Source organism: Poromitra crassiceps (genome assembly GCF_964638095.1).
Source record: "Poromitra crassiceps genome assembly, chromosome: 1".
NCBI lineage: Eukaryota > Metazoa > Chordata > Actinopteri > Beryciformes > Melamphaidae > Poromitra > Poromitra crassiceps.
Window position 1 is genome coordinate 98,861,712 of NC_139623.1, and position 26,060 is coordinate 98,887,771.

At 44.3% G+C, this 26,060-nt stretch overlaps 2 protein-coding genes across 3 annotated transcripts; both read right to left on the reverse strand.

Annotated features, from left to right (window-relative positions):
• Positions 1-507: 507 nt before the first annotated feature.
• Positions 508-3,920, reverse strand: LOC310776813 (protein rapunzel-like). Of its 2 annotated transcripts, XM_083637001.1 has the most exons (4): positions 3,845-3,920; positions 3,686-3,753; positions 2,195-2,225; positions 508-1,944 (listed from the first exon to the last, which is right to left on the reverse strand). In XM_083637001.1, the coding sequence occupies exon 4, from the start codon at positions 1,910-1,912 to the stop codon at positions 1,220-1,222; it is 693 nt and encodes a 230-aa protein (XP_083493127.1). In that variant the 5' UTR covers positions 1,913-1,944; positions 2,195-2,225; positions 3,686-3,753; positions 3,845-3,920; the 3' UTR covers positions 508-1,219. The 2 variants fall into 2 exon arrangements, with proteins under 2 accessions (XP_083493127.1, XP_083493126.1); XM_083637000.1 differs by lacking the exons at positions 3,686-3,753; positions 3,845-3,920 and having other exon boundaries at positions 2,195-2,323.
• Positions 3,921-15,282: 11,362 nt separating this feature from the next.
• On the reverse strand, positions 15,283-20,604 carry LOC310774957 (uncharacterized protein). The gene is made up of 2 exons (XM_083635047.1): positions 20,561-20,604; positions 15,283-18,213 (listed from the first exon to the last, which is right to left on the reverse strand). Exon 2 carries the CDS (start codon positions 18,174-18,176, stop codon positions 17,055-17,057), a length of 1,122 nt encoding a protein of 373 aa, XP_083491173.1. The 5' UTR covers positions 18,177-18,213; positions 20,561-20,604; the 3' UTR covers positions 15,283-17,054.
• Positions 20,605-26,060: the final 5,456 nt, after the last annotated feature.

Here is a 26,060-nt window from a genome sequence, read left to right on the forward strand (position 1 = left end):
ACTCCTGTATTCCTCTGTGGTGTTGGATACATTTGTAATCAGCTATACAGGGATCCTTGCTTTATCAGTGTCATGTATTGTCCTTTGTTCCTTGTTCTGTTTTTTTTTTATGTGTACAAAGTACAGCTTGTTTGCAGTATTCATGCCTTAAATTGCCCCTTGTGGGACTAATAGTTTTTTTAATTGAATTGAAAGTTTCCGGATACGTGTGATATTATGTGCAAAATAAATCAGCATTGTTTTTCGGTGGAGTGTCCCTTTAAAGCATAATCACTTAGAAACTGAATTTGTTCTATGGAGAAATGCAAAGTCAGAGAACAGACATTGCTTACTTACCACAAGCATAATTATTTTCAATAATTGTGATAGTTACAATTCAGCAAAATGTAATTTAGTAATGGAGAAAAGCAATGTTTACAAATTCATGTTGCTTTATTACAAAGTATTATGTATTAAAGATATTAGACATCTGCCCTGCAGCCCTGTTGCATCAGTCATTGTGCATTATGTAAATGCTGTGATACACTGGGGAAATAATTACTATGGTTTACATAACAGTAAACATAAAGTTTAAACTTGGATACTGTACATATTTATATGGCTTAGAAATACTGATGCCAAATAGGTGAAATAGACATTGAAGAACTAGGTAAAATCCAAAACTATATCTTATCCAAAACAACAAAAATGTACATTTATTTAAGTATAAAAATGAATACAAGCAAGAGATTAATTCACAATCCAGAACCCAGACTGAACAGATTACAAGCATAGAAAACATTTATGAACAATTACTCTTTTCGAATGAAGATACCATATAAAACATTGATGAATTGTATTTGGAGCTTGTTTCTTCCCATATGCAGTCATCATTCTGCTGTGTGAGGCTACTCAGGGTGAATACAGGTAGGCCCCATTGTGTTTTTCATAGTAACATTAACAATCTTCAGGGAAGTTGTTGGTCTCCATCACCTCCTTACAACATGAACCAGGAAGCTGCAGATGCTCCTCCTCAAAGCGCCACAAGCCTCATATCTCCCTTCAGGTTCAGCTTATCAATCTCCTCTTGGGACTGACTCTTGTTAAAAGGCTTTGACTCAATACAGAAAGACAACCTTGTCATATGTTAAGTTAATGCTCAAACAGCCTTTTACTGTCTCATTCAAACAATACGGTTACACCCTCTAAAGTTTTTGGAACATTTAGAAGCAATTCGGATTCAATTTTGGTCACACTTTTTCAGCGAATCATCTATTATAGCTTGAATTTGTTTCCCCCTGCCCCCCCATTTATCCTTGACTTCATCTTCATCATCCTCATCCTCTGTGGCAACCACGTGTGCCATCAGTACCATGAGACCCATTTGGAAGAGCTTTATGAGATGGGAGCATCTGGCTTCCATGGTGGTTCTGTCTTTACCATAGGCATGGGCATACAGCTCCAGCAGACCTCCGGAAGACAGCTCCCCACAGAGGCCATTGTAAAAGTTATTTAGACTATCTTCCAGGTCATCTCTATCGATGCATTCCTTGAACTTTTCTGTGCACTTTTGGGAGTCACCAGGTTTCTCCTTGATCTTATTCACCATTTCCATGAGTGCATTGTGCTGATATTTGATGCAGTTTTCAGAATCTCCGTAAATCATCTTCAATTCAGTCAGCTTTATCTCCTTCAGTATCTTCTGGTTGGTCATAGAGATCTTGTCCAGTGTGGCGCAGATGTCACTGAAGGCTTCGTCAACCTTTTGTTTTTCTGCTTTTTCCCGGTCCTCATCTACTTTCCTCTTTGCCACCTTGACCACAAACGTGACGATGGTGAAGAGTGGATTGATGGTTTCAGCAAAAGATGAAACTTTCTCCAGTGCCCCAAGGACAATGCTTCCTGCCCGCTTGACCTGTTCAATGTCAACCATGGCTGATGTTGCAAGTCAATTTCAACGTGGAACTGAAAACGTAATAATAAAATAAAAAATAGTCATATTTTCTGTTATTACGTAATATCACAGTTACCATGGCTTTATAACTATCATGTGCAAACAGGCACTAGATTGTAAAGGATTGACACTATTATTCAGAAACTTAGCTCTCAATTCAAATATTATAGGCTACTGTAAAAGCAACATATTGAAACTACGTCCTGCCCAGTCAAGTATTAACCTTGGAGTAAACTATTCTTAATCTTTGTATTGTCTTACCTTAAAGTCAGCAGGCTGTGTAGTCTATTTCCTTCTGGAGAGAAGAGAGAAAGAAGTTTTTGAAAGCCTCGTTCAGCTCAGTATCTTTCTGTGTTCAGAAGTTTAGTTTCTCTCCTGTGTGTGTTTATGTTCAGATGTGCTTTCCGTTTCCTGGTCGCTAAGGCGTAGGCTGGTGGAGACATGTCACTGCTGCTGATGAAAACACTTCCTGCTGCTGCTTCGTATTAAAAGCTTTCCATTGACGAACTAGAGGAAGGCTTTTATTGTGAATAACTTATAGGAAATGAAACGTTTGTCCACCGTTTTACAGCTGCGACTTCACATACAGCCCACTGGCTTTTCAACACGCCTTCAAGCGGGAGTGTGTTCACTCTGAAAACGGTGTGCACCGCTTTGCTACGGTTTCCGGGTTGAACAGCCATGTTTCCTCGCATGTTTCAACCATGGATGTATTGGTTTCAACCTGGTTTCAACGCACCACCGTTTCAGTTTGAATAAACGTTTTGCTATGTGTTGCTACGTGTTGTCGGGGCTGAAGCATGGGCTGAACTCGATGCGCCGAAACTTCAAGACAAGCCAGCACGCTATGCTCATCTGTCAGCCACGGCTGCCACGCTTTGTACCACATTCCCCAGGTCTAGCCCCATGGTCGAGTCTTGTCTTTTTTTGCCCTTTCTCACTCACCTCCATATCATCTATACCAGCTCTCCTTGCCCTGTTAAATCATGCTCTCTAGCTGTTTCTCTCTCCCTCTTTGCTCTGAATACCCCCAGAGTGAACAAAGAAATATTAGGCTATCATGTTACACCCACCATATAGGTCCCTAGCATAAGAATGACAATCAAGGATGTACTTTTAAACAGCAAATTATTTTATTACATAAGTTCCCAGTAGGCCCACATTGACCTCTTTCCATAGAACCTCTCAGTTATTGTTAACAGGGCAGGGGTTATGTTCACTGCACACCAGTAAGCTACACACTGTAGGATAAATCAGTTTGTTCACTGCACACACCCATAGGCTACACACTGTAGGATAAATCAGTTTGTTCACTGCACACACCCGTAGGGTAAAGAACTCTGGGTGAAACAAAGTTTACACACGTGATTCAATTCACTGCAACCATTTATAAGTACGGCACAATTTAAGCCTGCCCTGACAGTCAAACTGGGATTACCAGGTGAAGTGGCAATGGTGGGGAAGAAGCGGATTAAATAAACAAACAAACAAACAAACAAACAGAAAAAAGAAAACTAGTCCGCCCTGAGGGCAAAGCCCATTCTTCTTTGCCCGCTACCAGCACACTTGCCAGGGCGAACTAGACAAGAGAATAAACCCCAAAATAACAAACAAAATGTATCACGGCAAGAGCAGCGACTGGACCCGCTGATGCTCTGCAGGGAACAAAAATTAACAATCTTAAAACACTTTATTTCCAAAATATTAAAATACATGATTAAATGTTAAAACTACACGACTGCTTTAAAATACCTGGTACGTCGATGGTAACTGTCCTATCGACTACCAGCTGCCTTCAACCCAGCAGGGAAGCAGATGATCTGCAATACATGATTAAACAAATGTCACACACATTCACAGCAAACAATCTAAAACACTACACACAGAAAATAGCCATAGGCAGCGGCCTACCTCTTTGTTCCTGCTCTGTAGCCTTCCCTGCATGCCAGCATGGACTGAGGTGTGCACCTGCCTCAATCATCTGGCCTGAATCAGCTGTGCTCTAGTGTTCCTCCTCCTACAGGTAACCCTATATGAAGTAATTCGGGCACCTCCCCTTTTCTCGTTGGCGCCACCCACCACAATCAGTAAACTAATGACTTAGAATGAATATTGATACACATATGGAGTCCAACAGGAGTCTGTTATTATGTTGTAGGCCAGGGACAACTGATTTAAATGGCTTGCAAAAAAAATAAAATCCCTGCATTGATTAAATATTGGCTAGAAGAAATGTAAACACTCAGAAATTTCTGTGAAGTAACAGCCTATTTCACTATGGACTATAGCAGCTTAATTTCCAGTAGGATATAGGCTACAAAAGTTGAATAACATTCATAGGACAGTTCTATGGTTAGGACAAGACAAGAGTATCACTATAAGCTCTCAGACCCTGTAAGTCCACTGACATTATAATGTAGGACTAGTATAGTATAGCCATCACAGGAAAAAAATAAAAAATAAAAGGCTTCTTGGAGATTTGGACAATATCACAGCATCATGTTCGATTTAACATAGCCTACATTATCTTTAATATCACAATCAAATTCATTCATATCCATAATATGTAGGCTATTACTCTTATGGAACACAGGAATGTTTTGGAGAGTATGGAGAACGGAGATGTCATGTCAGATCCAAAGAGATCTGACATCTCAGAGCAAACTGGTTTGTAACTAATTGAATTACTACTTATTTTTCGTTCTCAGGCTTTCATATATTTCTGCTTACTTGTAAAGTGGAAAGCCCTCCTTATGAACAGAATAAGATATAGGCCTAGCACTCCATGGTTTTGTAGAAATGTGATCTAAACAGCTGTTCTAATCATTCTGATTGTCATTCCATATAGCGCAAACGTTACATGCGGCCGGGAAACCGCATCATACTATTTAGAAATAGGCTACTCGGGCGGGGGAGGGGGTGCCTATCTAAAATTCCTTAATGTCAATGTCAACTTTGACCTTATTTAGATAATGATGATGCTGCTGCTGCCATGATCTCACTCACTACGCATTTGAAGCATGGACTTATAAGATGGACTGGGCATTGGTCCCGTGTGAAGCCGCTGCATGTTAGATCGCTGCTCTGGCGGTTGAATCCAGTATTAAGGTTGGACATCTACTTACTGATAGACTCAGTGTTCGAATTGGGGGGGAGCTAAGGGGAGCTGAGCTCCCCTAAGAAGGACATTGGCTCCCCTGAAAGACTGCTTTGTGAAATGTAGGGGGGAGCTCTAAAATATTGGCTGTTTCTTTCTCACCAACTCCGTAAGACAGGCCTATGATGTGTTTTTTGCGATTTCCGAACAAGAAAAAGGATAATCTTTTCCGCGTTGCTCTCCGAGACACAGCTGCTGCACTGCTAGCCGCAAAACGCGACTATTTCACTCGAGTACCTCTCCCATCATAGTCGCGCTCGCCCGACCCCTTTATCGAGGGAAAGTTGCACATTTAGCGATCTACAAGCTTCAAACATGCACCAATCACTAATATAAACTACGCACCTTGTTGCCACGGATGTTGTCGAGCAGGCCGCGCTGAGGCCGCGCTTTGTTAACTCGTATTTTAAGAAAGTTTGGGTTATTTGTGTGTCCGGAAACATTATTTTCCCTTCTCCAACGACTCTTCTTCTTTTTTGCTGCTCACCGGTTCAACTGCTCAACTGCGCCACCGTCACAGAAACCTGTGACTGACAGAACGACACAGGGCAAACCCCATACTTGACACATGATGTAATACCCCATGATGCGAAAATTTGAAGCAAAAAGTACCCCCCCCCCCCCCCCGTCCAACCCCTCAAAAATTTTGGCTCCCCCAGGACCCATGGTCCAATTCGAACCCTGAGTCATGGATTTCTGGACAAAATCGCATCAAACAATTCAATACTACGTACAACCATGTTCTCAGATTTGGGTCCTGAAGACAAAATGTTATCAAATGGTAAATTAGCGGTCCTTGATATTGAGAATCATGGGCTCAGAGGTGGATGGAGGGCCGTGGGTCAAAAATAAATGTGTGAAATTACATCATTAAAATGTGATGTGCTATAGGCTACTTTAGAGACAATTTACATTCTAAATCTAAAATATTGTTTAAATAATAAAAACACTACTCTTGTACCCTTTTAACAGGAATTCTATTAATTCGAATTAGAGTTGATAACGCATAGCCCATTTTCAAAAGGAAATACAACTTTCTGACAGAAAGGCTCTAACAGTCCCCATACAACCGATTCTAATTCAGATATTTTGAGGTGAGGTCAAGGGACCCCATTGAAAATAGCCATACCAGTTTTCCCCTCACCAAAATGTAGCCTAAGTTTGGAGCGTTATTTTGCCCCCTTCCCGATAAGCTAGTTTGACATGGTTGATACCAATGGATTCCTTGAGTCTTCTTCTCGTTTCATCATCACGCTAGCTTCAAAAATGAGCCCGCCACAGCCCTTGAAAGACAGTAATATCGGCTGTGTATTTTTCTTTTTTTAGATCGGGGGCTATTCATAAAACATTGGGGGCTATAGCCCCCAGTGCTCAGGCCTAACAATGCCCATGTAAAGCATACATTCACCTGCATCTCAACAGGATTTATAACAATAAATACAATAAAAAATCACCATATGGTCCTGATGGGGAAAAATATAAATCACATTAGCCTTTATTTGGACAATCACTAATATATTTACATTTGCATTTAAGTTACATAATAGTTATTCAATCAGGAGAGGCCAGTTGGTAGGATTAGACAAACTTTATTTAGCGATCGGCGTGCATGGCAAATGCTTTGGCGCTTGACTCCATTGGCCAGTGGCGCTGCTCTTGAGGCAGAGGAGGGCGCCTGCATGGGCTAGGAGATCCCCCCCCCGTGGGGGATCGGGAGTCAAGACTCGTTGGTGGTGGACTGGGGAGGTGGGTGGGGCAAAACAACGCTTCGGAGGCCGGCTTCAAGGGAGATGGACTGCCGTGGGCTGCTGCTGCTATGATCGGCCAGAGAGAGAGAGGTGACGTAGAACCCTTGCTATATATACGAGGATTAACTGACGTCATGTTTGACGTCATAGCAGACGTCATACTAGGATTTTTGACCACGTTGAGATCGGATTACGCGTGAGTGGCCTTCTGCTTGAACTATGGTCTGGAGACCTCACTTCAATCAGGAGAGGCCAGTTGGTAGGATTAGACAAACTTTATTTAGCGATCGGCGTGCATGGCAAATGCTTTGGCGCTTGACTCCATTGGCCAGTGGCGCTGCTCTTGAGGCAGAGGAGGGCGCCTGCATGGGCTAGGAGATCCCCCAAAAGGAAGATCTGATTACCGGAGGTTAATTGAGATCTGCAGGCGCCAGTAGTTGATTGCACTATTCCGGCCTTCGACCTTTTTAGCGACTTACAGCTATTTGCGGCTGGCGCTCCCAACTCGGTCGGGCACCTCGCGATAGCGCTTCCCAGCTTGGCCTACCTGGCCGCCTTGGCGCTTCGCGATCGTACTTTCCGGCCTTCGACCTTTTTAGCGACTTACAGCTATTTGCGGCTGGCGCTCCCAACTTGGTCGGGCCTTCGATCTTGCTTTTCCTGCCTTCGACCTTTTTAGCGACTTACAGCTATTTGCGGCTGGCGCTCCCAACTCGGTCGGGCACCTCGCGATAGCGCTTCCCAGCTTAGCCTACCTGGCCGCCTTGGCGCTTCACGATTGTACTTTTCCTGCCTTCGACCTTTTTAGCGACTTACAGCTATTTGCGGCTGGCGCTCCCAACTCGGTCGGGCACCTCGCGATAGCGCTTCCCAGCTTAGCCTACCTGGCCGCCTTGGCGCTTCACGATTGTACTTTTCCTGCCTTCGACCTTTTTAGCGACTTACAGCTATTTGCGGCTGGCGCTCCCAACTCGGTCGGGCACCTCGCGATAGCGCTTCCCAGCTTAGCCTACCTGGCCGCCTTGGCGCTTCGCGATTGTACTTTTCCGGCCTTCGACCTTTTTAGCGACTTACAGCTATTTGCGGCCGGCGCTCCCAACTCGGTCGGGCCTTCGATCTTGGTACATTAGAATTTAGCTTGGCGCTTCCCGGCTTGGCCTACTTGGCTGCCTTGGTGCGACTACCCTGACTTTCTGCTCTCTCTTTCTCTTTCCCCCCCCAAAAATGAGCCGGGGAGTTTACTGCGCCTTGCTGGCGCCGTGCTTTCGGGGAGCCACCACCAACGAGACATTTTCTTCATCGGCACAGAAGTCCGGGACATTGTTTGTTGCCATGCTCACCGATTTAAGGGAGGAGGGTTCTTTGGGCCGCCAGTATGGCCGCCTGCTCCGGGCGGATGTAGCTGGAGAATGCCGATGACGACCAGCGGCCCATTTGCTGGAGGGAGGTGGAGGACACTCCTTGCTCGGCGGCCGAGGTGGCCGCTCCGATCCTGAAGGAGTGGCTGGAGTAGTTCTTTGTCGGGAGGTTGCATTGCTGGAGCGTTTGCTTGAGGTGCAGGGTGAACCAGGATCTTGTCATGTGGTGACAAGGTGCGATGAGGAACAGGGGGGCCGAGGGGCCGGTCCGAGGCCTGAGCCTGACGTAGTGAGCCATGGACGAGAAGGGGCAGAAGGGGGAATTGTTCCGGGCGATGACGATGTGCCGATGAGGGCCAGCGGCCCGTTTGCTGGAGGGAGGCGGAGGGCACTCCTTGCTCGGCGGCCGAGGTGGTCGCTCCGATCCTGAAGGAGTGGCTGGAGTAGTCCTTCGTCGGGGGTTGCATTGCTGGAGCGTCTGCTTGAGGTGCAGGGTGAACCGGGATCTTGTCGTGTGGTGACAGGGTGCGATGAGGAGCAGGGGAGCCGAGGGGCCGGTCCGAGGCCTGAGCTTGACGTAGTGAGCCATGAACGAGAAAGGGCAGAAGGGGGCTAGTGCCTTCCTGTATGCTATTGTGTGCTGGGGCAGCGGGGCTCTCTGGCTGCGGTGTCAGAGAAGAGAACGTTGTCCAGGCTACGCTCCATCGTGAACGATGACTCGCGCCCACTCCACGGCGTGCTAGTCGAACGCAGGAGTACGTTCAGTGAGAGACTGATTCCACCTAGATGCAGTACGGAGAGGCACAGGAAATCATTCCTGCCTGTGGCCATTAGTCTATTTAATGCCTCTCTTACAGAGCACCTCGGAGACGCTCAGTCTCCCTGAGACTGAGCCAGCCGATAGGTTAACTGTGCCTGGCTGAGCCACGTGTGGCGTATAGGGCAAGCCGACTTAATATAGTCCAGGGTGCAATAATGATAATTGACACGGAATGTATACTTACCTGACGTGTTTTGTATTTTGCTACTTAGACATTCCACTTATTTTTGCTTCTAGCGCATTTACTAGTTATTCTATGCTATGTTGTGTTTTTTTTTTTTTTTTTTTTTTTCCCTGCTTATTGCTTAATATTGCATTTGCGTTGCATTTACTACTGTTTATTTTATTTTAAGCTATGTGTGTACTGTGAGCGAGCTACTGTAACCTGTCCCGATTTCCCCTCGGGGATCATTAAGTCATTCTGATTCTGCTTCTGAAGAAATGCCAGAGGCATTTTACTTTGAAATTCGTTAAGAACAGGAGGTGGTGTATTAAGACCGGGTAGCTTAACACAGAAAGACGTCAGCATTCCCTGGGCCGTCTGGCTTCGGTCCGAAGTTATGCAGTAACACTCATTCTAGCTGATGCTCAGACAAGCTCCGTGGGCCAGGGGTGTTAGAATGGCCCCTTGCGTGGTTATTATTATTATTGTTGTAATTATTATTATTATAATTATTATTATTATTGTGACTCCCGCTGGCCATTTGCCAGAAGCGATTTCCGCTTAGGCGTCGGAGATAGGCAGGCTGAGATGCCCGCTGGGTAGAGTAGTCAGATCACAGGCCAAATAACTTGTCAGTCAGCTTCGCTTTATTTAGTCAAAGCCCGAGGGTTGATCTGACACCTATATTCCTTTGTGGTGTTGGATACACTGTAATCAGGGATCTTGCTTTATCAGTGTCATTTATTGTATTTATTGTTTTGTATTGTTTTTTTGGATGTGTACAGAGTACAGCTTGTTTGCAGTATTCATGCCTTAAATTGCCCTTTGCGGGACTGGACTGGTAGATTGCCCGTTTAAATGCTGAAGTACTGATACTTTCCTCATGGGTCCTTTCGCGTCCACGGGTGACTGGTCCTCTGGGGTATGCTCGGTGTGCTGTGGTCGTCGACCCCGTCCTTGGTAGAGCATGGTAGCTCTTGAGAGAGGCGGGCAGGGGCAGTCCGTGGATTCCGCTCAAGCGGTCCCTTCCTAGAGCCGCCCGCACGGAGCGCCTGCACAGGTCCATCAGAGGGAGGGGATCCGGATCGAGTCCGTTTATGTACCGGATTCGTATTTCGCAGTGTCCCCACACGGCGCTCACTGCGGGGTACACCTTCCTGCCCTTAAGTCCTCCGAGCGCCACCCCTAGGTCATGTCCGTCCACTATGAAACCTAACGTCCCCTCGTCCATGTCCAGACGACTAACAGAGCGAGTCTGGTATTATGAAGGTGTCGTCGGGCTCCAGGAAGGGGGGTGATAGTGGAGTTGTTTTTTAAGATTGTTGTTCAAATAAACCCCCTCAGATCGGCTAAAGTTAAGAAATTATCATTGTCATCATCACAGAAGCTTCCTAATTTAATTTATCAGTCACCATCAGTCACATGGGGTCACTGGGGACCCAGAGGTAGAAAATAAACAAACTCAGCTGCGTGTAACAGCAAAGATAATTGAGAATGAGAAGGCAAGAGTATATAGTGCCTTTTTGAAAACAGCGCTGCGGCCATTTTGGCCTGAAATACGGCTCCTTGCTGGGGCAGAAGCTTAGTCTCCAAAATGGCGGATTGGCTGTGTGCTGTCGCATCTTTACGATAAAAGGTCTCTGGTTAAGGTGAACCTCCGTTTCACAAACACCACGACAAGGAGAGAGACAGCTACTTTTCACACTCTGTTTTGGATTAAGAGGATGTCCTGAAGTGTGACGGTGGATTAAAGACTTGATGAAAAACGTCATGTGATCTGGTGGATTATAGTCTTCGTGACAGAAAGAACAGGACACCCGATGGGTTAACGTTACATGGATGCGAGTTTTACTGCCGAGTGCGACTTTCTGCTTGACTGCATGTAACGTTAAACTTTTATCGTCCATGAATTCCTGGGAGTGCTTATTCTTTTCGTGAATGGATTATTTTACGTCGCTGGATTTGGAAGGGAAAGCAAATTGCACTACATTTCAGCTGTTGCCGCCGGAATGAACCGTTCGCCCCATGGACCTTTCGGTCTGCCCAGAGTGCCCGAGATGCCACGGCGCTCCGGCTTCAGCGCTTCTCCAAGCCGGTTCCCGTCAATCACCGTGAATCTGCCCGGCGGCCTGGAGGTCAGTGCGACCAGGAAGTACGTGGCGTCTCGCGGCGGCCCCGCGGCCTGCATTTCCCCAGCGGCTCCCGGCTCTCTACTGGTCTTCGCCCGCGGCCTCTCGCACGTCCGCGCCGATCGGCCTCTCCCTCCGGCACGCTCGCACGCGTTCTTGGGCGTCCGCGGCGCGGCGCTTCGTCTTCTGCTCTCCTACCGGGCCGTCGCAGTGGCGCGCGGGGGGCTATGCTGGCAGCCTGTGGTCCGGTCGCTTCGCCAACGTCTTCGTCAGACACCTCGGAAGGCAAGTACGCTCCGTGGCCGGTCCGGGACAGGGGACCGATGACTGAACTCGACATGCCAGGAATGGGAATATCCACGGGTAGAGAAGGCTTGTGGGTGCTGATTCGGTCTGCGGTTCTGGTGCAAAACAACGCTTCGGAGGCCGGCTTCAAGGGAGATGGACTGCCGTGGGCTGCTGCTGCTATGATCGGCCAGAGAGAGAGAGGTGACGTAGAACCCTTGCTATATATATGAGGATTAACTGACGTCATGTTTGACGTCATAGCAGACGTCATACTAGGATTTTTGACCACGTTGAGATCGGATTACGCGTGAGTGGCCTTCTGCTTGAACTATGGTCTGGAGACCTCACTTGTACATACACAGACATACATCATATTTAGATAACCTGTGTACATACACAGACAGACATCATATTTAGATAACCTGTACCTTACATTTGCAGCTCCTCTCTATCTCACACTGTGCCCTGTCACCGTGCCACTGTTTCCCTCTACAAGGCCAGAATAACAGATAGGTTGAGTCTACAGAGTAGCCTTCAAGTGTGCATCAAGACTGATGTAATCTGATGTGTGTCCTATAAGTATCTTTGACTTTCTGTTTACTGCATGTAAGCCTGTGGATCCATTCGTGAATATGCAGGAGTGCATCTCTTGGTCAAGAGTGCATCTCTTGGCCAAGATCTATGTCAAATACATCATATCAGACGACTTCTTCTGACTCCTCCATCTTTTGATCACAAGTGGTTTTCTGCAAGTGGTTCACTGTTTACCTTTTGGCTGTCAATTTCAATTCTATAACAGGTCCAAATTAACTTTTTGGTGCACCAACCAAATGGCTAGTGAATGATCAAATTGTACCAGTCACTCAATAGATTACCATTGTTTTTTTGTCTGGTGAGTGAAGCAAATCTACCAGCCACTTGCATATTTTATTAGCATTTGGCTGGTGGCTGCTGGTGGCTGCTGGAACTGCTAGCTCTGCGACCTGATCCCAGATAAGCGGTTGAAGATGGATGGATTGATGGATGGATGGCTGGTGGCTGGTGCTAATTTTGGACCATGTCTCAATAACACAGAATTTACAGTGCAGGTACACTCAATTAAAGCCAAAAGCACAATAACCCTCAAATAAACTTTCAGAACATTTTGTCAAAAATAAAGGGTTGGGGCCCTGAGGAATCATTTTGTCCCATGGCCAGGAAAGATATTATGTGGTGGTGGAAAGATCGAGGCTCTGGGTTATGCGCTCCCTGAGCTCTTGGGCCCCTGGGCATGGGCCCATGTAGGCCTGTTTGGTAATACATCCCTGACCGGGAGGAAATCCACATGAACACGGAGAGAACATGCAAACTGCTAGTCTCAGAGTAGCCAGCCATAGATAGATATCTACTTCTGGCGCACAACTCTTGAAAAGTTGTTCAGGACCGCCCCCTAAGACCAAAACAAAATGCATGACAGACATATGAATTGACCAACCACGGACGGCGTGACGCAACTTGTGGGGCGGTCTATTTTGAATGATGCACCAATGCACGAGAGAGCCGGATGTCCATAACAGCCCGGCCAATCAGATTTTGCCACAGGAGTTCTGATGGCAAAACTCAGAAATGCTGACTTGTGATTCAGACCCTCTGTCACTGGAAGCTTGCTGACATACAGCATGGGTCTGACCATGTGAGACTACCCACTACCTATACCGACTCCACCGTGCTTCAACCAGCTGTTGCAGTCTGCTTTTAATAACGTCATAACTAAATAGCCTATATATATTTTAATTGCACTAATTGAAAATTCAACAATTTGAAAGGAAAATAATAATAATAGTTTGCAACAGTGTTCAGAATAGTCTAATAACATGTAACTGCTTTTGCAATGTTATTTTTTTGGGGGTTGGGGGGCTGCTTTGGTTGCTTGTTTCTCTTTCAAGCTCTGGCAACAATGACCAGACCTTCTTGCTGTGAGGCAACAGTGTATTTATACTTCTTGCAGTCGTCCAGCAGATGGTGCTGTTTGTCTCAGTACTACTGAGACAAACAGCACCAGCATCAGCTAGTCAGAGAAAGCTAGATAGGCTACAGCCAGGAAACACAATGGGAAAGACAAGACCGGTAATGGACCTTCCTCACATTTTCAAAAGAGGAATAAAGGTAAGATAGGCTATGTTATAGGTTAGTTTAATCAAGTGATTGATGATCCATATCTGGAAAGACAGCAAAATATGTGCATAAAAAAATGCCTGTAACAGTTATATTTTTCTGTCCTGATTTGTAGTAGCTAAAGCTATTTGACCTTATTGAACAATATTTAACAACTAGGTAAAATATTTGATTGATTGATTGATTGATTGATTGATTGATTGATTGATTGATTGATTGATACACTATATGAAGGTATATTGATATGAAACCATTATGAAACAATATAAAACATGAGTCACTGCTAAAGATGAACATTATAGTGGTGCTTGGAATATATTAAAAAGGGATTAGTGTCTGGAGTGCCGTAGAATAAGGTATCAAAACACCATAGTGGTGTTTGAATTCCACGAAATCCAGGTATTGATAGACCATGGTGATTGCAGTCAATAAAAGTAAGGTATCAAAACATTTACCAGTAAGTGGTGTTTGGAGTTCATCAAATCAAATCAAATCAGCTTTTATTTCTATAGCACCTTTCATACATAAAATGCAATTCAAAGTCAAATTAACAGTAAAAAATAAGTAGAGTAAAAGACAGTAAAAAATACAATAAAAGCAATACAACAAAGTAATGAAATTACAGTAACAGTGGTGCATAGAAAAAGCAAATTAAAATATGGAGGAGGAAGTCAGGGGAATGCGAGACTAAAAAGCATTTTAAGTTTTCTTTTAAAAGTGTGTTCGGTTTGTAAAGCCCTCAGATGCTCTGGCAGGCTATTCCAGAGGCGAGGACCATAGACACTAAATGCCGCCTCTCCGTACTCCTTAGTCCTCACTCAGGGAACAACTAACAGTAACAGGCCAGAGGATCTGAGTGGTCTAGGGGGAACATAGGATATGAGCATATCCGAGAGGTACTCAGGTGCAAGGCCGTTGAGTGATTTAGTGAGTTGAGGGAAATAAGCTCCCAAAACATCTTAAAGGTTTCAGAGTTCCAGGTTTTACAGACCTCGAAACACTGTGCTGTCTTTCGAATCTCATCAAGGTATCCAATCCAGGACATTTGTAGGACTTATTACATCTATTGCTTTGGTGAGTAAGGGATTTCAACTGTGAGACAGAGAAGAGAGAATTCCCTCACACATTGTCCTGTTTACTTGCAATAAACTTACTGATATACTTTTTGGTTCTTAGACCTTCATCGGATAAAATTGAGGAGCAAAGAACATTCCAGGCAGATATAGCAAACACCTCCTCAGGTGAGGTCATGAGCTGTCAGGCAATCAGTCCAACAGTCTGTATGCATTTAGCCAATTAGAAGACAATCCACCATCAAAAATGCAATGACGGACAGCTACACTGCATGTAACTACATCAATTTAGATACATAGAATGATATAGTTAAAGTTCAAAACAATTTATCAAAAATAATGTCTTCCCAATCTCATGTCTCGTAACATAAAATGTCACTGTTTAGGCTACCCCAAAAATATACCTCTGGATAGGCAGTAGGTCACCAAATTACTAAATTTCACAGGATCACATTAAGTAGTAACTGATCAGACCTTTGGGGGAGAAGTGTCTATTCGATAACAATAAAGACAAAACAAAAAACATAATCTTTTTGGTTTTTGCTCCAACTAAAATGTTTTATGGTAACTCACGATTCAGTAGTACACGGGTTTTTGTAATAGAGAAATGATGACCAATGAAGACAAAATCATTCATATTTTGGTTTATTACAAATGATAATAGAATATATATTTAAAAGAAAAAAATATCAGAAGATTAGATTATAGAGTAAACATATTAGAAATCTGCCCTGGGGCACCCGGTTGCACTAAAAGCAATGTGTGGAGTGTAACTTTATATGCTGTGATAGTCACTGGGGAAAAGAATGAGTATGCTTTCCATAACACTAAACATAGTTGAAGCTAGCATAGGTATGTATTGTTCTGCAATGCTTGTGAAATCTCCATGACATAAAAAATGTATGTATTTAAGGACTAAACTAAATCAAGTAAAGACTTTGAAAAGGACTTTTCACACTGCACTTGTTGGCTTTTCCCTTAGCCCCAGGCTAAGGGATTCTGTTGTGAGCAATACACACCCATGGCATTATCTTAGCCTTAGCCCAAGGCTAAGATAGCCATGGGCTAGTGTGAAAGCCCTGCATTATCAAGGCAAATATGAAAGAAAAATGGCAATCATCTAATCAAATGGTAATTCATGTATATAAAAAAAGGAGCTGAGGACAATCAACCGAAGATAATTTCATGCTCTTTTATCCTCAGCCTTCTGTCTTTGTCCTCTCGTATGTTCATTAATGGGAGGAGTCACCATTGTTCCATAATGAGTCACATTCCAGACCGCATACAGAGCTGAACATGATATCTCAAAAACATTGATGAATTTTGGAACTTGTTTCTTCCCATCTGCAGCTATAATTAACATAGATAAATTCGATCTGTGTGGGAACGCCCACCTACTTCCGGCATCAATGTGTCAGTAGGATGAATGGTAGGACGGTGGGGGAATCCCCCCATTTATCTACCTCTACCTCTACCAAAAACAAGTGCACTGAAAAAGACGGTAATGTATAGAGCAGTTGCTTACTGGAATAAAATACAGAGAAATATAACTATGGTAAGGAACAAATTTATGTTTAAAAAAAAGTAAAAAATTGCAGTTATGAATAATAAGATAGATTTTGGTCTTTGATTTACTGATTTGTTAATTGTGCAACATGGAAGGAATTTGTATTACGGTATGTATTATGTATTATATATTGTAATCAAGTATTTCAATTATAATATGATGGTTTCATGTGAGTATGGTAAAAATAAGGTCAGGATAAGTGTTTTTGCTGCAATTACTCGGGAAGACAGATAAATTTCTTTTTGTTTATGAGAAAAGTTGATACTGTTAATATTTGATTGACATGAATATTGAGTGAGCCTTGACTCACTTGTTTTAGTTTTTTGTTTGTTTTTATTTATTTTTGTTGTGTTATTTTTACTCCAATGCTTTTAGATTTTTTGTGTTTGTATTTTACGTGTTTGGACCCCAGGAAGAGTAGTCTCACCTTTGGTGTAGACTAATGGGGATCCACAATAAACAATTAAACAATTAAACAATCAGCATTGGGGATTCAAGAGCAGGTGCACAGACTGTTCAGATGTGCATTTACTGCGGGGGTTGAATCCCCGATCATGTCTGCCTGGGCTGGGCTAGCAGCTAAATGCTAACTATGCTGAATAGGGAGAATGATGACCCATTGACCATGCATCTATGACGACTATGCCGAGACACAGAGAATGTATTATGCTGTATGAGGCATCACAGGGTGAATATAAAGGTAGATTCCATTGTGTTTCCCATAGTAGTAACACTCTTGAGGGAAGTTGTTTGTCTGCACCACCTCCTTACGGCTGACAGCATGAACCAGGCAGCTGGGGAAGCTCCTCCTCAAAGACTGGGCCAATTGCTTCATATCTCCCTTCAGCTTCTGCTTATCAATCTCCTCTTGGATCTGGATCTGGCTCTTGTTAAAAGGCTTTGGGTCAACACAGAAAGAGAACACCACTTTGATGTTGCTGTTGGTCAAGACATCAAAGGAGTTGGCTCCTCCTGCACAGCCATCGTAGGTCTTCTCTGTAAACCAGTTGAAAAAGAACTTGTGCTCCCTGTCATTGAAGACCCTGATGGACCAATTCACCCAATCGTATTTCTTCTCAAGAAAATCCAAGAGGGATTTGGTGAAGTCAAGGTCAACCCTGCCAGGTTTCTCCTGAAGCTCACGCTCCATATCCAGTTCAGCTTGAACAGCAAACTTCTCTGTACATTCGTCTACAGCAGCTTTCACATGTTTCTTCACATCTTCCATTCGTTTCTGCCACTTTTTCAGAATGTTGTCCGCCTCTTCTTTGTCCTTCTGGATGGCATAGCACACGACAACAATAATGCCTTTCACAAAAATCTTCATCACCTTGCCACAGAAATACTCAACTGCCCTTCTGCTTCTCTTTTCTATAATAGCTCTTTTCTTCAGCATAGGGTCTTCTGAGTCTGTGATAGCATTGTAGTAGCAGTCCAAGTCGAAGTCTTTTTTTTTCTTCTCATAATAGCTAAGGAACTTCTCCCTCTTCTTTTTGTTGTCAGGGTCATCGACAAAGTCCTGGAACCTTTCATACTGATTGAGGATCTGTAACTCGTGAGCAGAGTTCTGTATGTTCATCGATGATTTCTGTAGCTCCAGGCCCACTGTATTAAGCTCATCCTGGATTCCCTCAAGTTTCTGGTTGACCAAGTTAAATTGCTCTGTCAGGTTCTCGTCTGGACTTTTGACTATCTCGGCAATCGTCTCAAGCACCCCCTCCAAGATGGGATGAAGCTGGCCTACAGTGGCTGCAAGCCCCTGAGAGATTTTCCCCACAATCTCCATACTTTTTTAATTTTCAAAGCCAGAGACTTGCTGTTACCTGAAAAACAAAAACAAACAAAGAACATGACACCATTTTGGTTAGTTAAAGTTTTTTTTTGAATATTTTAGAAATAATTTGGCTCCCAATTCTTGTCTTTTATTACTTTGGCTAAACTCACTATCAAGAGACATTGATGTATATTAAGTCATTTTTTTTCATGGAATTGTTTCCTCACAAATAACTACAATAAAACAAATGGCAGGCCAGGAAACTGGATACTTGAAAGTATCCAGCTTCATGTTCCAGTTTCACCATTGGAGTCTTAATGACGGACTCAATTATAGCCTTCATTGACACTTATCAAAAGGTGTGTGAACTACACAAACAAGGCAGACAGTAAACATTTACGGCAATGTACAAGTACAAGGTACAAGGTACAAGCTACAAGGTACAAGGTCAACTTTATTATCCCACAAGGGGAAACTCAGGTGGTAGTCATACACGTCTGTTGCAGTACATGTCGTGTACACACTGTACACACCATATACACATACACATACACATAGCCACACACATACACACGCACGCAATATCAAACTACAACAATATCCTACATAAGTTTAAAAATGGCAATGTATGCCAATTCAGAATGGAATAATGTACTGCCCTAAGAATAGGTAAGATCTAAATACATGGTTGGCATTGAGCCTTTCTTAGTGCAAAACAATAGAGATGACCTCACATATCTCATTCCCTGGAGCGCATATCTGGGGGGGGGGGGGGAGCCACACCCAAGTATCAGAGAAGAAAATCCCCACAACTGTAATGTAATATGTATGTATTATGTGCAAAACTCAAAAGTGTTCCCTTGTTGTCCCACTTTGGTGTCTAAATAAAGGTTTTTCTATAAAATACACAAGAGAAATGACCTCACGTATCTCATTCCCTGGAGCCGATATCTGGGGGGGGGGCACCCTGGTATCAGAGAAGAAAATCCCCACAACTGTAATGGTTTTCTATGTACAATAGGCTACACAAGACAAGAGAGATGATCCATGTATCTTTCCCTGGAGGGGAGTTGTGCCCCTCCTCGCATTGTACGACCTAACAATGAAAAAAAAAATCCAATTGGCCTCATCACCGATGACCTAATCTAATCTGGGAAAAGTTACACCCAGAGAAGAGTAAAGAACAAACATCAAACAAACCAGAAAAAATTCACATGCTCTGAGAATTTTGACTTAAAAATAATAATAAAATAAAATAAAATAAAATAAATACTGAAACCGATTAATCGATTATCAAATAAGTTGGTATGTGTATTATGTGTATTATGATGTGGAGTATTGAGCAACATTCCATTACTGGCCCTTTGGGGTGTAATTGACTGCCCTATATTAGAGACCCAAATCAAACACAGATGTTGACCACATGGGAAAAAGAGGGTGTTTACTAGTAACTGTTTCTAAGTAAAATACACAAGAGAGATGACGCATCACATTCCATGGAGCCCATATCCTGTTCAAAAACGGCACACCCAGGTCTGAGAGAAGAAAAGCCCACTGCATTGTTCTATGATGGTAACACATCTTCCCTCCTGACAACAGCTAATACAATTGAAACTCCAATCTTCAAATCCATACAAAATACTTTTTCATAATGATCTGCTATGAAAATATTATTTTCAAGTAATTCATTTGCTGCTCTTAACATGTTTGCCATCCAGTAGTTTTCTACTCCCCAGGGACAAAACCAATACAGAGGCTATTATATAGACCATACTAAGATAAACAATACCACATCTGTGAACCATAGAGCTGCAACGCTTAATCGATAAATTGATTAGTTGTCAACTATTAAATTAATCACCAACTATTTCGATTAATCGGTTTGATAAAAAATAGATAAAAAGTCAAAATTCTTTGATTCCAGCTTTTTAAATTGGAATATTTTCTGGTTTCTTTACTCCTCTAGCACAGTAAACTGAATATATTTGGGTTGTGAACAAAACAAGACATTTGAGGATGTCCTCTTTGGCTTTGAGAAACACTGATCGACATTTTTCACCATTTTTTAGACCAAACAACTAATCGATTAATCGACAATTGTCAGATTAATCGACAATGAAAATAATCGTTAGTTGCAGCCCTAAACCATGCCAGTTCCATCTAAGACATGAAGTTCATCTGTTTTTCAGTACAAAATGCATTTTTATGGTGTAGCCAAGTCAAAAGGAGATAAAGGGCTCTTTTAATACCAGTTCCTCAAAGTTCCCACAGTTCCTAATCAAAGTCTGCTGGCCAGAATGGTGAGAAAATGTGAGCAAACAAATGTTCATACTGTTTAACTTTTTTATTTCATTGTCAGGGAAAAAAATACTAGTTGGAGCAGAATAAAAACTCACCTTACAAGCTACAGTAGTGGAGTCCAGTCCAGTCCAATAGTACAGCTGCCTTTGAGCACCAGAACTCTTTGGATTTATATATATATGTGAGTATATCTCTTGTCACTCCCCCTTTGGAACTCCTCAAGTATTTATTGGAGACCCACTCAGATGTGTTATGGATCCCACTGCATTTCTTGACAAGACCCGCCCTGCATCAAGCACTAGGATTGGCCAGGCACCCATGCTTGTGCAAGGTTGGTTTGGTTGGTTCAGGCACAAGGAGTGAGATTGGTTAGGGTTAGGGTAAGAATATCAAGCAAAGCCAATCAGAGGCAGAGTAGGCTGTGTCTTTTCAAGAAAAGCAGTGGGATCCATTATAACGCCACTCAGATGGACTGTTATCAGATGGATGTCTCTGTGGCAGGCACAGAAACAGATAACATCCTGTAACACTCCCCATCCAAAGACACCAGAACCCTGGCAAATTTAAGACATGCAGAAACATTTCTCATCACCGCAGTGTGTTGTTTGGTTAGGGTTAATCAAATGATATTTTTTCAAAATATGATTTGATTGGCTGGCAAGCTGCATATCGTTAGTTATGTTACAATAAGTCCAGATTCTATGCCCTCTAAGAGCTGTCGCTATTGGGTTTATCACTCTCGCGCATGCACAGTCTGAAGATTTTCTTTCTAACCACTTTACACAAGAGTGGCTCCACTCAGGTCCTCAACTATACTGTAGAATATACAGAATCAGGACCTGAGCTCTGCTCCCAAAAGCCATTAATTTCTTCGGCCAATGTCAGTGGGGCAGGGGGCCTAAGTCTTATACCGCTTTCACACCAAGGGTTCACCCAGGGTTATTCCCAGGTTGATTTTGGGTATGAAAGGGTTAACGCAGATTGTCCCACTCAGCTTGGCGATCCACTGGACACCCCAGTTGCTCTCTCTCTGTTCCTGGGTGTGATTGTCTAGTGGATTCAGGTTTGCTGATTCTAAGGAATCAATACTGCTATGAAACTCAGCTCTGCCAACTCCACACTGCCAGATCATAGCACAACCGTCAGTCTAGCAACTTACTCTTGCTTGCAAGTTTATCTGTTACCTGATCCTGTTTATCCTGTCGCTACAGATCAACTTGCCCTGCTCTGCTCCCGACTCCAGCTCTGCACTCTGCCACCCAGTCAACCAGCATCAGCTCCTGCCTTCCCCCTGGACCTGCACTCTGCCACCCAGTCAACCAGCCTCAACTCCTGTCTTCCCCCTGGACCTGCACTCTGCCACCCAGTCAACCAGCCTCAGCTCCCGTCTTTCCCCTGGACTCCAGCTCTGCACTCTGCCACCCAGTCAACCAGCCTCAGCTCCTGTCTTCCCCCTGGACTCCAGCTCTGCACTCTGCCAGCCAGTCAACCAGCCTCAGCTCCTGTCTTCCCCCTGGACTCCAGCTCTGCACTCTGCCAGCCATCAGTCAACCAGCCTCAGCTCCTGTCTTCCCCCTGGACTCCAGCTCTGCACTCTGCCAGCCAGTCAACCAGCCTCAGCTCCCGTCTTCCCCCTGGACTCCAGCTCTACACTCTGCTGGCCAGTCAACCAGCCTCAGCTCCCGTCTTCCCCCTGGACTCCAGCTCTGCACTCTGCCAGCCATCAGTCAACCAGCCTCAGCTCCTGTCTTCCCCCTGGACTCCAGCTCTGCACTCTGCTGGCCAGTCAACCAGCCTCAGCTCCCGTCTTCCCCCTGGACTCCAGCTCTGCACTCTGCCACCCAGTCAACCAGCCTCAGCTCCTGTCTTCCCCCTGGACTCCAGCTCTGCACTCTGCCAGCCAGTCAACCAGCCTCAGCTCCTGTCTTCCCCCTGGACTCCAGCTCTGCACTCTGCCAGCCATCAGTCAACCAGCCTCAGCTCCTGTCTTCCCCCTGGACTCCAGCTCTGCACTCTGCCAGCGAGTCAACCAGCCTCAGCTCCTGTCTTCGCCCTGGATTCCAGCTCTGCACTCTGCCAGCCAGTCAACCAGCCTCAGCTCCCGTCTTCCCCCTGGACTCCAGCTCTACACTCTGCTGGCCAGTCAACCAGACTCAGCTCCCGTCTTCCCCCTGGACTCCAGCTCTGCACTCTGCTGGCCAGTCAACCAGACTCAGCTCCCGTCTTCCCCCTGGACTCCAGCTCTGCACTCTGCCAGCCAGTCAACCAGCCTCATGTGCATAAAATGCCAGATCTGACAAAGCATCATCTGCAGTCTAGCATGTTTAAAACTGAATGAGTCAGAGAGAACACATTGCGTAGATGGAAACGGATGAAAGGGCACAAGGAAGCCCAAGATGCTGCTGCACAGATGTCTACCACCAACATCTTACTGAAGAGGCCTGTGGTGGAGGATAAGGCTCTCGTGGAGTGCGCTCGGACGCCCTGCGATGGCTCGGCTCCTGCTGCACTGTGTTAGCATGTGCGCTTTGCAAGAAGGAGATTGTGAGATCAAATCCTGCCTCCTGAAATCACAAGAGGCTCCTGTGTCATAAACCAGGCTGGGAACCCAACGAGCGACACAGAGACACAGAGGCTTAGTTCAAGAGGTGGGTGACAATAAACAAGTTGGGCAAAGCTTAGCAGCAGAGGCCAGGCTGGTAGCAGGTAGAAACGAGTGCAGGTTGAGTGACAAGATTGAAGCAGGACCCAGGCAGGCAGCGCGTGGCAGGCTGTGGCAGAGGAAGCGAGAGGTGCGCATGGTAATCTTGGCAAAAATGTGGCTAGGTTATCACAAGGCGAGAATGAACAACTGTTCTGAGGTCTGGTCACTAACCCACTATCTAATTGCAGGAACTGCATAGTTAGTTTAACAATTTGACCCAGAGTCCAGGTACAGCAAGGATAAAATGGCGAGCTCGATAGACAGTCACACCTCCCACGCACAGGTGCACTCCATCTGCCAATCAGCCCTGCTAGAGAACAGAGATCGCAAGAGACAAGGAGAGGGGAAAAGGTGCTGCCAGCTGCCCGGATCATGACTGTACCATCACACCCTCTGAGGCACCAGGATGATCATGTTGGACCGGGCTTTCGCTTGACCTGAGATACCTTCTGACCGGGCTGGTATACTGGGGCTTGATGGTGGTTGGGCTGTCTTGGGAGCATTGAACCTGTGGCTTGAGCAGGTTACTTTGAGCCTGTGGCTGCTTAGGCTGGTTACCCGGAGTTTGTTGCTGCTTGGGGGGGTTCTTAGGAGTCTGTGGCTGTTTGGGGAGCGTACCTATGTTCCCGGGTCCTATATTCCCCGGGTCCTATGTTCCCCGTTTTTGTGGGACCGGGGAACATAGAACCCTTCCTAACCTCCCCCAGACCCTAACCCAAAACCTAACCTCTCCCACCCCTCACGCCTAAACCTAAGGTCGGCATTGCGGGTGGTCGGCATAGCGGATAGACACCCCAAATGTTACGGAGAGTGTTAAAAACGGGGAACATAGGACCCGGGGAACATAGGACCCGGGGAACATAGGGATGACCCCGCTGTTTGTGCTGGTTACTCTGAGTCTGTGGATGCTTGGGCTGGTTACTTGGAATCTGTGGCTGCTTGGGATGGTTCTTAAGCTGTTGCTGAGACTTGACTTGGTAGCTAAGCTGTAGCCTGGGCTGGTTGCTAAGCTGTTGCCGAGACTTGGCTTAGTAGCTAAGCTGTAGCTTGGGCTGGTTGCTAAGCTGTTGCTGAGGCTTGGCTTAGTAGCATAAGACCAGAAAATGTGGTGATCTGTAGCCTATGTCACGTTACATAACATAACGTTATAGAGCCCATAGAGGCAGTGGCACCCCTGTTCTGCCCAGTATCAACTCGAGCATCACTTTACATGTAAACTATCGTAGGGAATTGTTAGTTTAATCTGTTAAAGCAACATTTATCTTCCATAATGAATAAATCATAATCACAATGCTATGAAGACATTAGCTAATCACCACAGATCAGTTTATCAGGTAAATTCGCCCGGTATCACGGACGTAATTGCGGCCAGGAGCTCTGAAGCTGGCTTGCATCAGCTGAGAATGATCGGCTGGGCTGGCTGGCCCTGGTCCTTGAAAATCAGAGTTCAAAATAGGCGTTATTTTTGATAAACTGACCTCATAACCGGGATCTACATTGTTACTATTGCTACTACTAGCCTACTACTACTACTACTACTACTACTACTACACTCCCCCCTGTTCCCTAAGAGAAGTATTGTCAATGGTCAGACTGTCAATCTGGTAAACTATTATAAATATCTAGGCACTATCATCGATAGCAAACTGAAATTTGACCTAAATACTGCCATGCTGTACAAAAAAGGCCAGCAGCGTCTCTTTTGTCTCAGGAAACTGGCCAAATTCCAGATTGACAGGACCTTGTTTAAATTGTTTTATTGTGCTTTCGTTGAGTCTGTCATTTCTTTCTCTATCATTTGTTGGTACGGTAACCTTGGCATAAAAGACAAAAACTCCCTTGAGAGAATAGTGAAGGTGCCTTCGAAAATAACTGGAGTCCATTTCAGTAGCCTGGACAATATTTTTAACAGACAGGTGCTGAAAAAAGTGAAGTCCATCCGCTCAGACGATGCCCACCCTCTGAGCTCCGAATACGAACTGCTTCCATCTGGCCTTCGCCTTCGTGCCCCTCTAGCTAAGAAAAATAGATATAAAAACTCCTTTGTGCCTGTCTCCATTAGAACTAGAAATGCTGCAGAGGTGAGAATATAATGCACTTTACTGTTGCTGCTGTTCAGTTGACTTCAGTTTTTTGTTATACAACCTACCTTATATGTATAACCTGCAGAAATGTCTGTTGTTTTATGGGTTTATTGCGTTTTTATTATACAATGATACATTTGTAGCATCCTCTTGAAATGTGTTGCGCTGAGAGTCAGCCAGGGCAATTTCTTAGCCTCACTTTATCATCCAATTGCACTTGCACTGCTGTGCACTTTAAACTATTTGTGCCTGTTTACTTGCACTTTGCACTGCTGTGCACTTTAATTTGCTGCTTGTGCCTGTTTTACTCGCATTTCGCACCGCTGTGCATTGCAAACTGCTACTTTGTATCTGTTTTACTTTACTTTTACTTGCACTTTGAACTGCTGTGCATTTTAAACTGCTGCTTTGTGTTTTGTTGTGTGCCTATGTCTGTGTTTTTTTACGCTCGCTGCAAACCAATTTGCCCTTCTGGGACACTCAATCAACTTGAATCTTGAATCTTGAATCTATTGTCTACTAAAATTATTAAAAGATCATAAAGATAGCGTTGTTTCTAATAGTTTGCTATGGCCAGAGATGGGCGAAAATACATCATAAAGTATTTTGATACAAATTACAAATACTTGCTCAAAAAATGTATCACAATACAAATACAAAATACTCGTCTGAAAATGTATTTGAGATACAAATACGTATTTTGTATTTTGAAAATACATAAAAATACATTTTATAAAAACTGATAAAGAGCTGCAACAATTAGTCAATCCATCAATTCATTGCTAAATATTACATTAATTGCCTATT